At 54.5% G+C, this 16,172-nt stretch overlaps 1 protein-coding gene across 2 annotated transcripts in view; it reads right to left on the bottom strand.

Moving 5' to 3' along the window:
• Positions 1-1,938: 1,938 nt before the first annotated feature.
• Positions 1,939-16,172, bottom strand: part of PLXND1 (plexin D1) — a 51,853-nt gene continuing 37,619 nt past the window's right edge. For both annotated transcript variants that reach the window (XM_027093931.1, XM_027093932.1), the window contains exons 21-36: positions 12,005-12,112; positions 11,813-11,925; positions 10,816-10,920; positions 10,149-10,279; positions 9,545-9,743; positions 8,737-8,883; positions 8,436-8,592; positions 7,907-8,010; positions 7,761-7,824; positions 7,038-7,072; positions 6,701-6,805; positions 6,003-6,166; positions 4,761-4,908; positions 3,539-3,679; positions 3,327-3,401; positions 1,939-3,072 (exon numbers count right to left, since the gene is read on the bottom strand). In XM_027093931.1, the coding sequence (XP_026949732.1) occupies positions 2,956-3,072; positions 3,327-3,401; positions 3,539-3,679; positions 4,761-4,908; positions 6,003-6,166; positions 6,701-6,805; positions 7,038-7,072; positions 7,761-7,824; positions 7,907-8,010; positions 8,436-8,592; positions 8,737-8,883; positions 9,545-9,743; positions 10,149-10,279; positions 10,816-10,920; positions 11,813-11,925; positions 12,005-12,112 (1,913 nt within the window). In that variant the 3' untranslated portion in view covers positions 1,939-2,955. The remainder of the gene's footprint in view (positions 3,073-3,326; positions 3,402-3,538; positions 3,680-4,760; positions 4,909-6,002; positions 6,167-6,700; positions 6,806-7,037; positions 7,073-7,760; positions 7,825-7,906; positions 8,011-8,435; positions 8,593-8,736; positions 8,884-9,544; positions 9,744-10,148; positions 10,280-10,815; positions 10,921-11,812; positions 11,926-12,004; positions 12,113-16,172) is intronic.

Raw genomic sequence — 16,172 nt, 5'->3', positions numbered from 1 at the left:
GCTGAGCCAGGGAGTGCGCAGAGACGGAAGGGGTGGATTTGAAGGGAGTCAGAGGTAAGCTGGATGGCACTTGGGAAGGGGAAGATGGGACACAAAGGGAAACTGAGGCAGCCCAGCATGGAGCATCAGACTGTCCCCTTTCTGCCGCTGCTCCCTCAGCCCTGCTCTCGCGTCCCCGAATCCCACGTGAGGCTTTGTCTCACTGCCGATGGCTTCCTGGCTTCCCTGGGGCATCTGTAACGTGGCTGCCAGCAGAGCCCCGAGGGGCACAGTGAGCAGACGGTAGTGAGCTGGGTTGGCGCTTCCCCCTTAGGGGTTCTGGTTGGGGGAGGCACCCTGGGCAGCTTCTGGGGGGGGGCGGTTGGGCATCACCGGGCATCCCACCCCCACGAGCTGGCAGCAGGCCAGTAGCCCTGACCTGGCAGAGGACAGCACCCAGCACCCAGCACCCACAAGACTTGGGAGGGCCTCCTCCCCTGCTTGAGGACAGACATTGCGCCAAAGTTTCCACCTCCTGTGACCCTCAGACGGAGCTAAGGGACACCTGTAGCTGCAAGGCAAGTCTTCAGGGCCCCAGACAAGGACTGGGGGTGGTTCACAGTGGTTGGCCACCTTCTGTGCCGAGAAATGACCCTAGAAACTAGAGATGTCCTCCCTGTGCAAATGCGTTTTTAAGCTTCAAGAAGGAATTGCATGTTGCATGGGGGACGAGGCAGCTGCGAAATGGTGAGTACATCCTGATCTCGATTATCACTCCTCAGCCTCCGACCCAGGCAGGCACACGATTTGGAGTTTGGAATGGCATGCTCTCAGATTTTAACCATGGGTGGGTTAGGGTAGCTTTTATTTTCTTCAGGCTTTTCGTACTTCCTGACAGTTCTGCAGAAAACATGTATTCATTCTAGCATCACACCCCCCCAAAAAATTCTTATCAAATCGTGTAAATAACTTAGACTAGAAAGTCTGCTGCTTAATAAAAAGGCATCAGTGATCAGAATAGAGAATTTGAAAAGATAAAGAATCTCCGCCCAGAAGGCACTACAGGAAGAGGCTATTTTTAAAGCTAAAAATTGTTTACTTTTCTCATTTTTCTGTTCTCAATTCTAGAACTGGTATTTTTGGGATTTTGTTTAAATTGTACGAATTTTTCTGTCCTGGCTCTTACTCCTGATTAATGTGTGTGTGGGGGCGGGGATTATTTTTCCTTCATAAAAAGAAAAAACTAACTTAAGCCGCTTCTGATTTGGAGGTGGTCCTTTAGTGACCTTTCCTGGGGGTCAGTGAACCTCAGCCCCAGCTCAGGCCTAGAGCCAGCTGGGTGGGCTGGGGGTCTCTGTGGTATTTGCTGATCCCAAGTCATGTGCTGAGGTGAGAAATAGTGCAGGGTTATACCAGCCTGGGAGAAACTGTCTCTGTTTCCTCATCTGAATAATGGAGTTAATGGCATATATTTATGACAAATTCAGGGCGAGTGTGTAAACGGCAGTTCTCTTTCCAGGGTGGTCACCTTGGAGCTCCCCACACGCTTTGGGGGCCGCTGTGGGAACTCCAGCCTGGAGGAAGCATGGAACAGAGGAATGAGGGGCCCACGCAAGCTGGTTTTTGGCTTCCCTGTGCCGTGACATGGGAAATTCCTCGACTGTGCTGAGAGTCAGTTTCTACATCTGTAAAATGGGGATGATATTCTGTTCCTCACGGCTTATTACATAGGTAAGTAGGTTAGGAGCAGGGCCTACCCAGGGGTAGATGGCACACAGCAGCTGTGACATATTCCTGGCGGTCAGTGGATGCCCGCGTTTCCCCACTGAACCTTCTTGGAAGCGGAGTTGGTATCTGCCCACCCCTCACGAGGGGAGCCGGGCAGGGTCCTAAGCCAGGCCCCCCTCCCTCCTTTCTGCTACAAGTACAGCCATCTCAGGATAAAGGCTGGAGCCCACGGCAGGTTTTCCCATCAGGCTTTTATTATAAAGAAGGTTCCAGAGCATCCCAGCCTCCCCCTCCAGCCCAGCCCCAAGGTCTGCGACCTGTCCCAGCACTGGCTGGGTCAGCCCCAGCCAGCCGCTTCTGGCAGAACAGAAAGGACGGTGTTCTCAGGGCGCGGGGGGTCTCTGCCAGGTCTGCCTGTCCCCTGGAACAGTCATTTCCAGTGTTGCGCTGGGAGCCCCTCGGGACCCCTCCCCGGGTCCTCTGCACTAGTGGCAGCTATTCACAGTTGGCGCGCGATCAGGTTTTTAATATATAAAAGCTTTTTTTAAAAAAAACAACAACAAAAAGTGGTGCTCTCTTTAGAAACACTTCCAGCAAGATCAAGTAGCCCAGCTACAGCCTCGGTGCAACTCAGCCCCCTCCCCTCCCTCGAGACCAGGATCGCCCAGCACCTGTCCCCTCGGCCCCTGCCCGCCCGGCTCCCAGGGCAGCACAGAGCCTCCCGCGGGCAGTGGTGCTGCCCACTCAGCCAGCGGCCGCTCAAGAACAGAAACCTGACACTGCTGGATGGCGTGTGGCCGGGTCCTCTGCAGGTGAGTAGAGAAGGGGACGACATTTTGGTGGTTGAAGAAGTGGAAACCAGCTGAAGGCTGGTTCAAGGGGCCTCCCCTCCACCGGGTAGGATGAGGTAGTGTTTCCGGCTGCGACCTCAGGGCCGGGTGGCCTGTTCGCCCATCGGTGGGTTCGTTAGCACTGGGCCGTGCAGGGCAGAGCAAGTGGGGTGCCGTCCAGGCTGTGCTGGGTGGACGGTGGGAGCCTTACCGGGGAACGGCTGCAGCATTTGAGCCCCCAGCCCAGAGCCGGGTCTGGGGGCAGGTGGGAGGGGATGGTGCCCAAGGGGCCAGGGCTGGGGGCTCCGCTGGCTGGCTCAGAGAGGCCCCTCGTGCTGCGTCGTTTCCCAGCCGGAGTCCGAGGCACTGGGGACAAAGCGAACTCGAGGGAGGGCGCCCGTCCTGCCATCCCCCAGGCTCAGGCCTCGCTGTAGCACTCGTAGATGTTGTCCTCCATCAGGGCCACCACCTGCTCAAACTTGTGCTGCAGCTGCGTCCTCCGGGCTGTGGGGTTTGCCTCCAGGGCGCTCATGATCTGAGGGGGAAGCGGAGGGAGCTGGGCCAAAGCCCAGGCCCAGGACCCCCGGGTCCCACTGCACATCCTGGGGGAGAACACACTGCCTGGATTTCCACTGCTGGTGGCCACCCCAAAGCGGAAACGTCCTGGGGATATGAATGCCTGAGAGGGACCCTCACCCTGGGTTTGTTTCCCTGAGCAGGTGGCAGTGAGCAGGGCTGACATGGGGGCATCGTAGCTCCGAGGGGGGCCTCGCACTGGGGGCTACTCACCTGTGGGCGATACCTCTTGGCGTATTTATAAATCTCGGCCATGGCCACGTTGGTGTTGAACTCATTCTGGTATTTCTGTGAGGAAAGACAAGGCGGAAGTCGGAGAGAGGTTGACTCCATGGTCAAAACCAGGCCCAGCCCAGCCAAGACGCTGCTTAAACACAGCTCCTCGCTGACGGTCAAGTCCCGCCCGGCAAGGTCCTGCGGCGCACCCGTGACTCCTCCGCCAGGTGCGCGTTCATTTCCTGCTCGCTGAGCGGAGTCATGTCATGGATCTGTTTGTAGTAGCGCTGCACGATCTTCCGGTACTCGGGGATCTCCTTGGCGTAGAGGAGCTTGTTGGTTGGTGAGTCCTGGGCAGAGGGGAGTGAGGGATTCAGACACAGACTCGTTTTCTCCTGGATGAGCCCTCGTCTCTCCTGCCACACAAACGAGCCCATCACTGAACGTCCCTGCCCTGCGGGCTTTGGACCAGGGACCCCCACCCCGCCCCTCTCCGCCCTTGTACTTGGAACCCCTGCCCTATTTTCTACGGAAGTGTCAGGGCGATGACCTCAAGGGGGGACCGACTTCTGGGGGGAAAGTGCGTGGGCTTGTGCCAGCTCTCTGACACGCAGGCTGTTTTGTTTGTATCCTTGCTTAGGGATATGGGTCTTGGTGGCTAAGATTTCTGGAAGGCTGACTGCTGTCTCAGTGGAATATTTCCCACCACATGTTTCCTACGCCTGAAAGCAAAACGTGCCAAGTATGTTCCCAGTTCTCTGTCATGGGCGTCCTGCTTTCCGAGATAGTGTGTGAGAGGTGACGGCATTTTCTGCCTCTCGTGGCCTCTCTCTGAAAGTCATGGGCTAAACACAGGGCCGGGCACCGGCCCTCCTGCAGGGGCAGGTCTAACTCTACCATTTCATTAACGCTCACAGCCTCCCTGCCCGGCCCAGGCCCTTCCCTCGGCCTGGAATGCCGCTCTCTCTCCTCCGGGCCTGCTAAAGCCAGCTGGGTCCTCTCCCTGCAGACAGATGCCTCAGGGGTCTCCCTCCTGCATGTATTCAAAGGTCTTGGTCACTTGTGCCCCCCTCTGCCCACCCCTTCACTCAGTGCCCACTGGATGGCTCTTGACCATCAGGGCTGCCGTCCGGAGCCCACGGGTCTCCGATGGTGTGCCAGACCACACAGGCTTTCCACGTTCACTCTGGCTTCTCCCGGCCTGGCTCCACGGCCTCAGCGTTGGGAACTGGTGCGGGGCACACCTGAGGCAGCTGCAGCCAGTCTGCAGCCACGTAGTTTGACTGTGGGTGGCGGTTTCTGGGAGTCCCCCCCCCGCTTCTGATGACCGCGTTCATTCCCACGTCCCCCAGATCTGAGTTCTTTTGTTTCCCCTCCCAGGAAGATCTCCGTCCCCATCAGCACCAGATGGCCTGCCCAGGAGCAGCTGACCTTGCCCAGCTGCAGGTCCGAGATGGAACAGGCGTCGATGAAGGCCTGTGCGATGACTGAGAGGCAGGCATCGATGTGGTCCGTCTTCTCGATGTCAAAGACAAACTGTGGGTTTTTTAGGATGTTCACCCAGAACCGGAGAGGAAGGCTGTGGGACAGAGAGTGACAGGGGCAGCGGCGTGAGCCCCCCCCGGGGGTGGGCAGCAGAGGCAGTGGTTGCCGAGGGGGCTTGGGACAGGCTGGCTTTGCCCCTCGAGGCCAGCGGAGACTAGTCACAGGACGGAACCTCTGGAAACCTCGGTTTGCTCCCCCACAAATGCGGCTGATGGCCATCCCCGGCCGGCTGGGGCAGCAGAGGGGCTGGGAGCCGGGTTTCCTGTGTGGAGAGGGCCACGGGCTGCGGCAGAAGCTGCAAGGCCTGACTTCACCCTTGCTGCCCGCCCCACCCCTGCAGAGTCGCCCGCTCTCACGCAGCAGCCTGGAGCCAGCGAGACAGTCCTGGTTCCCATTAGAACCCCCGCCCTGCCCCCGCCTCGCAGCCCATGGCTCCTCCTCCAGCCCCTGCATGGCTGCGGGAAGTCCATCATTAACTGGGTCACCAGGCAAACTGAGGGAGGGAAGAGGCCTGGATCTTTAGCCTCAGGGGGCCAGAGGGTTGGTAACACCCTCCTCCCCAGTGACTGGGCAGCCTGGGACATACAGACCCCCCACCCCACCCCAACCAGAGCTCTGAGCAGCCCCTGCAGCTACACAGAAACTTCTAGGTCTGCGGCATGTTTTTCTGAGCGTTAGGCTAAGGTTTTCAACAACTTCTTGTTGGGGTTTGTGACCATGAAAAGGTAAACCGTGCCTCAAAGGAGGGATGTGATCGGGGGCAGGAACATCTCCACGAGCCTCAGTGTGCTCATCTATAAAACGGAGCTGACGGTGCCCACCGCAGAGGGGTGGAGAAGAGTGATGGTAAGGGCAAAACTTAGACAATGCTCACTTTTAGTTAATTCTTACAATTAAAGTGGGTTACTTTTACTGCCCTGGTTTTATAGCTAGGAGAAACTAAAGCACAGAGAGGTTAAGTCACTTACCCAAGGTCACACAGCTTGGAATGGCATAAGGGATTGAACCCAGGCCGGTGGGCTGAGAGACCAGGCTCTGAACCCCCGCACCACTGCTGCCCCCAATGATAGAGTGAATCACACAGCCCTCCCCGCCTGGCCTCCCACCCACACCACACTGGCCCACCACCTGTTGGTCTTCCAGATGTGTAGGGTGTCAGGGTCTGAGATCCCCCTCTTCTCTGCTTGCTCTTCCAGGAAGTCAAAGAAGTACTTGACAGCCAGTGGGGGCTTGTCTTCACGGATACTCAGAATGGCCTTGAACAGGTCATCCAGAAACTTCTGCAGCGTGCCCTGCATGGAAGGAGGTGGCCGTCGTCAGCCCAAGACCACACAGAGGGGGGTAAGCAGGCACCTCTGGCAGTTCAGGGGAGCCCGTGGTGCTGGGAGTGAGCAGTGCTGGGTGAATGGGGAAGCTACGTGGCATCAGGCTGGTCATCTAACCTCTCTGGGCCTCGGTCTTCCTGTCTGTGAAACGGGTTAGTGCAACCTACCCCACAAGGGTGTTGGAAGGACTGAGACATAGAGCAGGGAATTGCTGGGCTGGAGTGTGAGCTCTCAGGCGCCCACTCTGCTGCCCCAGCAGTGTGGCCTTGGGGGCATCACTGGGCCTCTGCTGCCCTCCATGTCACACGGGCTGATAGAGAAGTTGTCATCGGGCACCCTTCATGCTGGGAGCAAACCCCTCCTCAGCTGGGACCCAAAGCCCTCAGCCTCTCACCCCAGAGCCTGGCTGGCCCCACAGGGGAAGCACTGTCCCCCTCACTCCAAGTGTGTGCTCACAGCTGACCCACTGGAGTGAGGACACAGAGATGAGGGTGGGCCCACCTTGGTGGACAGCAGGCGGGTCAGGTAGATCTCTGGTAGCACCTTCTTGCGGTGGCTCTGCCGGTGGGACTTCTTGGGCTCTGCCAGCTCATCCGTGGGCAGCACCTGGGAGGCCAGGGCAGTGGTCAGTGCTGGCGCCAGGCACCATCCCCGGCCGCCCGTGGGCACTGGGCTCTCTTTGTGGTGCACGCCAGCTACCCTGGGTCCCATTCCCGCTCCCCACTCCAGCCTTTCCCAGGGCCTGCAAGCACTGCCCCCAGAGGCCCAGGGTGGCAGGAAGCCAAGCCGACACCCAGTGAAGGGCGGGCACGCCCAGGGCCGGAGGCAGGGCACTCACCAAATGGAAATACTTCTCTGTGTCCAAGTCTTTCACTGCGAGAGGGAAAACACACACAATAAACGAGAGAGGAGTGGGGAGAGAGAGAAACAGAAATGGAGACCAAAAGATGGAGAAAGAAACTGAGCTCCATGGACAGAGCGAAACGGACATGTGGAGAGAACAAGGCACAGAGAGAGAAATGCAAAGTAAGAGAGCTGAGAGCGAGATCCAGAGACACACGCAGAGAATGAGGTAGAGAGAGAAAGACAGAGGCGTTGACAGACGGAAACATCCACCAGGTGACGGCAGCAGCAGGGAGACGGTCACGGCCCCTCGAGTAGGGCAAGGCGGCGGCCCTCACCCCCCAGCCCAGACCTCACTGGGAGAGACCCGAGAGCCTGCTCCTTGCCTCAGGAGGGAACCCCAAGACCCAGAGGAGCCTAGGACCCCAGGCCTGGGGCATCTGAAGGTATGAATGGGATGTTTGAGGCGGGGACACAGGCCAAAGCCCACATGGCCTCTTGGAATCACATCCCACCCTCCTGGGGCCTCTCTCTGCTGCCTGCAGGAATCCAGCGCTGAGAGGCCTGGCCACAGGCCCTGCCAAGCAGCCCTGCGGCAGGGGGGCCCGGCCCCGCCCCCAGCAGGGAGCCTCAGCCCGGCCCAGCCCCGTCCCTCCAAGCCTCAGCTTCCCCACTGGGGCCGCTCAGAAGGGGCCCTCCCCACGTCCACCAGCACTACCTCGGCCCAGGGTGTTGTCCTTCTTGTCTGTGAGGCTCATGGCCAGGGAGGCACCTTCAGGGATCTGAGGGGGAGAGAGGCCGAGGTCAGAGGTCGGAGGTCAGGGAGGTTGGGAGTGGTGGGAGGTGGGTGGAGCCGGGGCCCACCTTGTAGTGGGCCAGCGTGTTGAGCTTCTTGCGGCCGTCCTCGACCACCGAGGTGTCGTCCAGGTCCCGCAGGATGTAGCTCTGCGTGCTCGAGGCGAACCACTCTGCGGGCAGGGGGAAGGGCATCAGGGCTGGGAGCAGGGGCCACGGGGAGGCAGGCTCCCAGCGGGCCACACGGGGAGAGAACCGGGGGCACCCACACCTGTCTCTGAGCCTCTACTCGTCCATCTGGGAGACGGGGAGGGGAGAGGGTGCCGGGCGCAGAGCAGGAGCTCTGGAAAGGCCTCATCCTCGGGGCTATCACTGGGATCTCAGAGCTGCTGGGGCAGCAGCCTGCATCGGCCTCCCACCGCAGGCCCTGTCTCCCCTCCCCGCCCCACACAGAGCTCCCAGCAGCTGATCTGTCTGCACGTCCCCAGAGCCACAGCTAGCGCACATCTAATGAGCGGCGGGAGTGTGTGCGCCCAAGGCAGGAGCCTGCGCTGCTGAAGCAGCCCCACGCCTGCCGCCCCTGCCCTACCCTGCCCACCTAGGTCGACGTCCTCGGCACGCGGCCACTGGGAGTAGGGCACGTTCTTGCAGAAGGCTTCCAGGATCTTCTCCTTCACCTGCGTCAGCGTGTCTGTGTCCATGGCCCGCACGCTCAGCGAGTCCATACCGCAGCCCTGGAAGGACACGTTCAGATTCTGCAGGAGAGAGGGGGAGGGTCAGTGGGCGACCACCGGGCCCTGGAGGGGAGACAGCCTGTGGGGAGTGGGGGGGGCGGGCAGCAGTGGAGCCGGGACTCTCCGGGGGTGCGGGACCCCTCCCTGCCCGCCCGCCTGGCTCACCCGGGGCTTGGCCTCGATGTTCTCCCGCAGCAGCCACTCCTCGTTGAGCGTGTAGCGGGCCTTGCCTGTGATGGCGTCGATGGAGCCCTTGTTGATCTGCTGCTTGATGGCGCACAGGAGCAGGAAGAACGGCTCCCCCACCGTCTCCTGCGGAAGGTGCGCGCCTGTCAGAGGCTGAGGCCAGACTGCCTGGCCCAGCCCCTGGCCTCCAGCCCACACTCCAGAGTCCGGCCCCAACCTGGAATGCCTTCGCTACCCGCTTCTGCCAATACCTCCGTGGCTGCCTGCTCATACCCTCCTTTTGATCCTGGTGCCGCTGCCTCCCACCCCCCACCCAGAGGTGTCTCTGTGGACTCCAAGCTCGAACATCGCCTAATGTGGGTGGCCACATTCATTTCATCCTGCCAGCAACCCTTCCAGGTATGGGGTGTCATTCTCATTGCTGAGACGCCGAGACTCAGAAAGGGCAAGCAACCTGCTCAGGGTCACCCAGCAGGGAAGTGGCAGAGCTGGACTCAAAGGCACATCAGGGGGCATATGAGGACTGAGAAAACAATCTTCTGAAACAATGCCACTGACAGAGCCTCTGTTCCGTCCTGGGCTGGCTCTGAGCCCTTGCAGGAAGTCAGGCCTTCTCTGAGCCTCAGTTTCCCCATCTGTATAATGGATCCTATGGGGCTGTCCCTGTGCCCTCTGAGCCCCCCATTGCACATCTGCACAAAGAACATGATAATCCCTTCGGCAGAGTTGGCATGAGAATAAAATGAAATCAGGTCCAGGCGGCGGCACAGCTGCCCGGCACCCTCACCCTCAGGCAGCTGTACATGCAGATGGACATCCAGTTGGTGAGCATCTTCTCGACCACGGACTCCGTGCGCCTCAGCATGAGCTTGGGGTTCTTGGCGGCCGAGGCGTCGATGAGGTCCACCAGCAGCTCCTTCATGATGCCCGTATAGTACTCGAGCTTGCCGTGGAGCGCAATGGTCATCAGGGAGGCCAGGCTGCACCTGTGCGTGGGCATGGGCTGGGGGCGTCAGCACCACCCGCACCGCAAGGCCCTGGGCTCCGAGGACCACGCAGTGGGGGTTCTGCTGCTACCTTGTCGCTGGATGGACGGGTGAGTGTGACTAAAATCTCGCTGGAGAAAGGGCTACCTTCCCTACCATGCACAGCAACCGCCATGCCCACGAGCCCTGTCCTGGCAAGCAGACCAGGAAGGGGAAGAATGGGGAGGGGGTCTCAGGACCTCCAACGCCCCAGCACCCAGGGTCTGACGCTGGGGAGATGCCAGCTGCCCCAAGGACATGGTGATTTGGAAACTGGCCCAGCCTTGGATTCAGCCAGGCAGACCCAGGACCGGCTGGGTGGCCTCCAGCAGGCCCCTGGCCTCCCCCAGAGCCTCGCAGCCTGACCTGTCCCGCACCGCGAAGTCCTTCTGTTGCTCCAGTGCGTGGACGAAGACGATGAGGAAGTGCTTGTTGTTGAGCAGCGAGGAGAACAGGCTGATGCCCTCTTCCATGTTGGGCCGGCAGCTCTCGGGGATCTGCAGAAGCATTCAGTGAGGGGGTGTCCACAGAGGTCCAGTGTCTCTGCCTGGCCTAGGAGTCAGCACTTAGGATGCCCTGAATGGCTCCTCAAGTGCTTCCTGGGAGGGGGAGCTCATTACCTTTAGTGGTAGACGCCTCCTACCTCCCTGTGAATGGGAACAGTGGCTCAGTTGAATTGAAAAGTGAAGCTAAGGCAAGGGTGCCTGAAGGCAACCCAGTATCCCTGTGTGAGGTGGGGGGGGACCCTCTCACCTTCCATTCTCTAAGCAGCAGGGGGAGTGGGATGTCCAGGGGGACCCAATCCTCTCCCATCTCTACCTAGCCTGGGGGTCAGCACGTAGAACACCCTGAATGGCCCCTTGAATACCTCCTGTGATGGAGGGCTCACTACCATACAATGGCAGGTTCCTCCCAACTTCCCATGATTAGGATCAATGGGTCAGATGAGCTGGAAAGTGGGGCCCAGAGAGAGATGGGGTTGCCCTGAGGCAGCCCAATGTGTGTGTGTGTGTACGGGTGGAGGGCTACTCACCTTCCACTCTCCCAGCAGTGGATGGGTCTCCTGCACCAGGGAGCTGCCCGGGGAATTGAGGGTCTGGGAGGGCAGGACGTAACGCTCTTCATAGAGGGAGGAGCACTGTGGAGGCAGACCCCCAGCCCTTCAGCAGGGCCGCAGACCCCCAGCATCTCGGCAGGGCTGCACCTTCCCCTGACGCATGCAGGGGCCACTCGACAAACGCCAAAGCCCACTTTACAAAGGAAGAAGAGGCAGTGGGCCACACCCAGGTGCCATAGGACTCCAGAGGAGAGGGGAGGGGAGTCCTCGGGGGCTTCCTGAAGGAAAAGGAGCAGAAGCAGCATGAGCCCAGGTGTGGCAAAGCTCGAGTGCACGAGGCTGAAGGGGAAGCCACAGCAGCTCCGTGCAGAATGAGGGAAACAGGCAGAAATGCCTGCAGGGACCACAATATGGGCTCTCTGTGGCTGCTGCATGGAGAACAGTGTGGACAGGGCCAGCGGAGGCTGCTGGCCACTGGCATAAACACTCCTGACAGGCCAGGGAAGGTGGGGACAAGGCAGCGGCCCCTGGAGCAGCACAAGGAGGCATGGAAGGGTTGGGACAGAGTCCAGTGGACAGAAGGAGGAGATGTGGAGACCCAGCGAAGCCTCCCTGGGAAGGGGCTCAGAAAGGAGAGGGGCTGGCAGTGAACTGGTGCCTCTACTCACCCCCTGAGAGGGGAGGCATGCCCAGCACCCCCACGAGAAAAGTGGGCCTGGCCGCCAGCTTCTGTATGGACAATTAAAACATCAGTGGGCAGAGAAGGCAAGTGGGGGAAACTGGGCCCTCTCCCTCGGCAGGCCAGGGCAGGGGCCCAGGCTGCCACAGGCAGGCGTGCAGGTTTCGTACTGCTCAAGGGGCCCAGGCTGCACTTGTCAAGTTCTCCCATCAGCACAGAAGTGCCCTCTAGGTTCTCAGGGCCCAGGGAGGGGTCGAGGAGCTCCTGAAGTAGCCGGCAGGGGCCCGAACTGACCTTAGGGAAGAAGGTGCGGGTCACAAAGTGCTTGTACTCCAGGAAGGGGATGCCCTGGCTGCGGTTCAGCTCCTTGGTGAGATCCGTCATGTCCGTCTGCAGCTCAGCAAAGCCTGGTAAACAGGCAGTGGCTGTGAGTGGATCAGATGGTGAAGCCGAGGCCCAAGGTCCCGCATGGTCGCCACCCGCTACCTTTACGGATTTCCTCTCGGATCTGGGATTCCATCTCCTCCATCTGCAGCAGTGTCTTCTGCCAGTAGCGCTCAGCGCGGCGGCTCTTGGTGCAGAAGACAAACAGGGCTGTGGGCAGCAGAGAGGCGGGTCAGGCCAATGAAAGCCCTTCGGAGAGCATTTGTCGGTACCTGCCCTGTGCAGGGCCTGGGCCTGAAGGGAGAGGTCCTGCCTGCACCCCTCAGCTCCAGCTCCTTGGGGTAGGCGCCTCAGCTCATGGTCCTCTCCTCCCCAGTGGGTTGAAAACTACAGGGCCAAGGGCTTGGGAAATGGCCAGGAAGATAAGGCTCCATGTCCCATTCTTATAATAAGAAATGTGTGTTTGTTTAAAATAGTGATAAACACCTACCCTTCTGAAACTATTCCAAAAAGCTGCAGAGGAAAGAACACTCTCAAACTCATTCTATGAGGCCACCATCACCCTGATAACAAAACCAGACAAAGATACTACAAAAAAAGAAAAATACAGGCCAGTATCACTGATGAACATAGACGCAAAAATCCTCAACAAAATACTACAAACCGAATCCAACAACACATTAAAAGGATCATACACCATGCTCAAGTGGGATTTATCCCAATGATGCAAGGATTTTTCAATATCTGCAAAAAAAATCAGTGTGATACACCATATTAACAAATGGAGAAATAAAAACCATATGATCATCTCAATAGACGCAGAAAAAGCTTCTGACAAAATTCAACACCCATTTATGATAAAAACTCTCCAGAAAGTGGGCACAGAGGGAACCCACCTCAACATAATAAAGGCCATATATGACAAACCCACAGCAAACATCATTCTCAATGGTGAAAAACCGAAAGCATTTCCTCTAAGATCAGAAACAAGACGAGGAAGTCCACTCTCGCCACTATTATTCAACATAGTTTTGGAAGTCCTAGCTGCAGCAATCAGAGAAGAAAGGGAAATAAAACGAATCCAAATTGGAAAAGAAGTAGTAAAACTGTCACTGTTTGCAAAGGGCATGATACTATACATAGAAAATTCTAAAGATACTGCCAGAAAACTACTAGAGCTAATCAATGAATTTGGTAAAGTAGCAGGATACAAAATTAATACGCAGATCTCTTGCATTCCTATAGAATAACAATGAAAGATCCGAAAGAGAAATCAAGGAAACAAGCCCACTCACCACTGCATAGAAAAGAATAAAATACCTAGGAATAAACCTACCTAAGGAGGCGAAAGACCTATACCCTGAAACCTATCAGATGCTGATAAAGGAAATTGAAGATAACACAAACAGATGGAAAATATACCATGTTCTGGGACTGGAAGAATCAATATTGTGAAAATAACTATACTACCCAAGGCAATCTACAGAGTCAATGCAATCCCTATTAAATTACTGATGGCATTTTTCACAGAACTAGAACAAAAAATTTTATGATTTGTATGGAAACACAAAAGACCCCTGAATAGCTAAAACAATCCTGAGAAACAAAGATGGAGCTGGAGGAATCAGGCTCCCTGACTTCAGACTATACTACAAAGCTACAGTAATCAAAACAGTATGGTACTGGCACAAAAACAGAAATACAGATAAATGGAACCAGATAAAAAGCCCAGAGATAAACCCACACACCTATGATCAATCTATGACAAAGGACGCAAGACTATACAGTGGAGAAAAGACGGTCTCTTCAATAAGTGGTACTGGAAAAACTGGAGAACTATATGTAAAAGAAAAACTAGAACATTCTGTAACACCATACACAAAAATAAACTCAAAATGGATTACAGATCTAATGTTAGGCTGGAAACTATAAAACTCTTAAAGGAAAACATAGGCAGAACACTCTGACATAAATCACAGCATTATCTTTTGTGATCCACCTCCTAGAGTAATGAAAATAAAAACAAACGGGACCTAATTAAACTTAAAAGCTTTTGCACAGCAAAAACAAAAACCCAAAAGACCATAAACAAAACAGAAACACAACCCACAGAATGGGAGAAAATATTTGCAAATGAAGTGACCGACAAGGGATTAATCTATAAAATATACAAACAGCTCATGTAGCTCAATATCAAAAAACAAACAACCCAATCAAAAAATGGGTGGAAAATCTAAACAGACATTTCTTTAGGGAAGATAAACACATGGCCAAAAGCACATGAAAAGATGCTCAACACTGCTAATTATTAGATAAGTGCAAATCAGAACTACAATGAGGTATCACCTCACACTGATCAGAATGGCCATCATCAAAAAGTCTACAAACAATAAATGCTGGAGAGGGTGTGGAGAAAAGGGAACCCTCTTGCACTGTTGGTGGGAATGTAAATTGATACAGCCACTAAGGAGAACAGTACGGAAGTTCCTTAAAAAACTAAAAACAGAATTACCATATAACCCATCAATCCCACTCCCAGGCATATATCCAGAGAAAACCATGATTCAAAAAGATACATGCACCCCAATGTTCATTGCAGCATTATTTACAATAGCCAAGACATGGGAGCAACCAAAATGTCCATCAACAGAGGAATGGATAAAGAAAATGTGGTACATATATGCCATGGAATATTACTCAGCCATAAAAAATAATGAAATAATGCCACCTGCAACAACATGGATGGACCTAGAGATGATCATACTAAGTGAAGGACATCAGACAGAGAAAGATAAATATCACGATATCACTTATATGTGGAATCTAAAAAAAAATGATACAAATGAACTTATTTACAAAACAAACAGACTCACAGGCTTTGAAAACAAACTTACAGTTACCAAAGGGGGAAGGTGGGAGGAGGGATAAATTAGGAGTTTGGGATTAACATACACACACGACTATATAAAACAGATAACCAACAAGGACCTATTGTATAGCACACGGTACTGCACTCAACACTCTAATAACCTAGATGGGAAAAGAATCTGAAAAAGAATGGATATATGTTTATGTATAACTAAATCACTTTGCTGTACACTTGAAACTAACACAACAATGTAAATCAACTATAATATAAAATAAAAATTAATTTTAAAAAATTACTGGAGTGAAAAAAATAAAATAGTGGTAAACAGTGGATTTCTCTAGATGAGAGAATTATGGGTGATTTCTGTTCTTCTTCTGCTATTTAGCATTTTCAGTTCTTTCTACAACGACGAGGTATTATTTGTGAATTAAGAAACTTTTAAAAGATTACAAAGCAGTATTATATTATAACCCCTTTCTGGGATGTAACACATCTCTCTATATATCTCATATAACGAGATGCATAAAATATACATGGGACTTCCCTGGTGGCGCGGTGCTTAAGAATCCACCTACCAATGCAGGTGACACGGGTTCGTGCTCTGGTCGGGAAAGATCCCACATGCCGCGGAGCTACTAAGCCCGTGCGCCATAACTACTGAGCCTGAGCTCTAGAGCCCACAAGCCACAACTACTGACCCTGCATGCCACAACTACTGAAGCCTGCGTGCCTAGAGCCCGTGCTCCGAAACAAGAGAAGCCACCGCAATGAGAAGCCCGTGCACCACAACGAAGAGTAGGCCCCACTCACCGCAACTAGAGAAAGCCCGTGCACAGCAGCGAAGACCCAACGCAGCCAAAAAATATGTATAATATTTTTATATATTATATATTCTATCCCAGTTTTCCCTAAATTTTCTACATTGAATATATTACTTTTTTAAAAACAGTTTTATTGAGATACAATGCACATGCCATATAGTCTATCCATGTAAAGCATACAATTGAATGGCTTTTAGTATATTCACAGGGTTGTGTAACCATCACCACTATCTAATTTTAGCACACTTTCCCTGCCCCTTGAAGACCCACAACCACAAGTAGTCAGTCCCCATCCACTCTCCCCCTGCCCCTGGCAACCACTAATTTGCTTTCTGTCTTTATCGATTTGCCTATTCTGGACATTTCATATAAACGGAATCAAACTATGTGATCTTTAATGTCTGGCATCTTTCACTCATCATGACATCCTCAAGGGGCATCCATGCTGGACCATGTGTCAGAACTTCTAAAAAATTACAAAGCAGTACTTATAACGCCTTTCTGAGATACAATATATCTATATATATATATATCATACAATGAGATGTATCAAATATATATATTCCTTTATGGCTTAATA

The sequence above is a fragment of the Aethalodelphis obliquidens genome, unplaced genomic scaffold, assembly GCF_003676395.1.
Source record: "Aethalodelphis obliquidens isolate GAN/ISIS:26980383/991018 unplaced genomic scaffold, ASM367639v1 scaffold86, whole genome shotgun sequence".
In the NCBI taxonomy this organism is placed as follows: domain Eukaryota; kingdom Metazoa; phylum Chordata; class Mammalia; order Artiodactyla; family Delphinidae; genus Aethalodelphis; species Aethalodelphis obliquidens.
The sequence above is the reverse complement of the archived record's forward strand: the minus strand, read 5'-3'. Positions and strand labels throughout refer to the sequence as shown.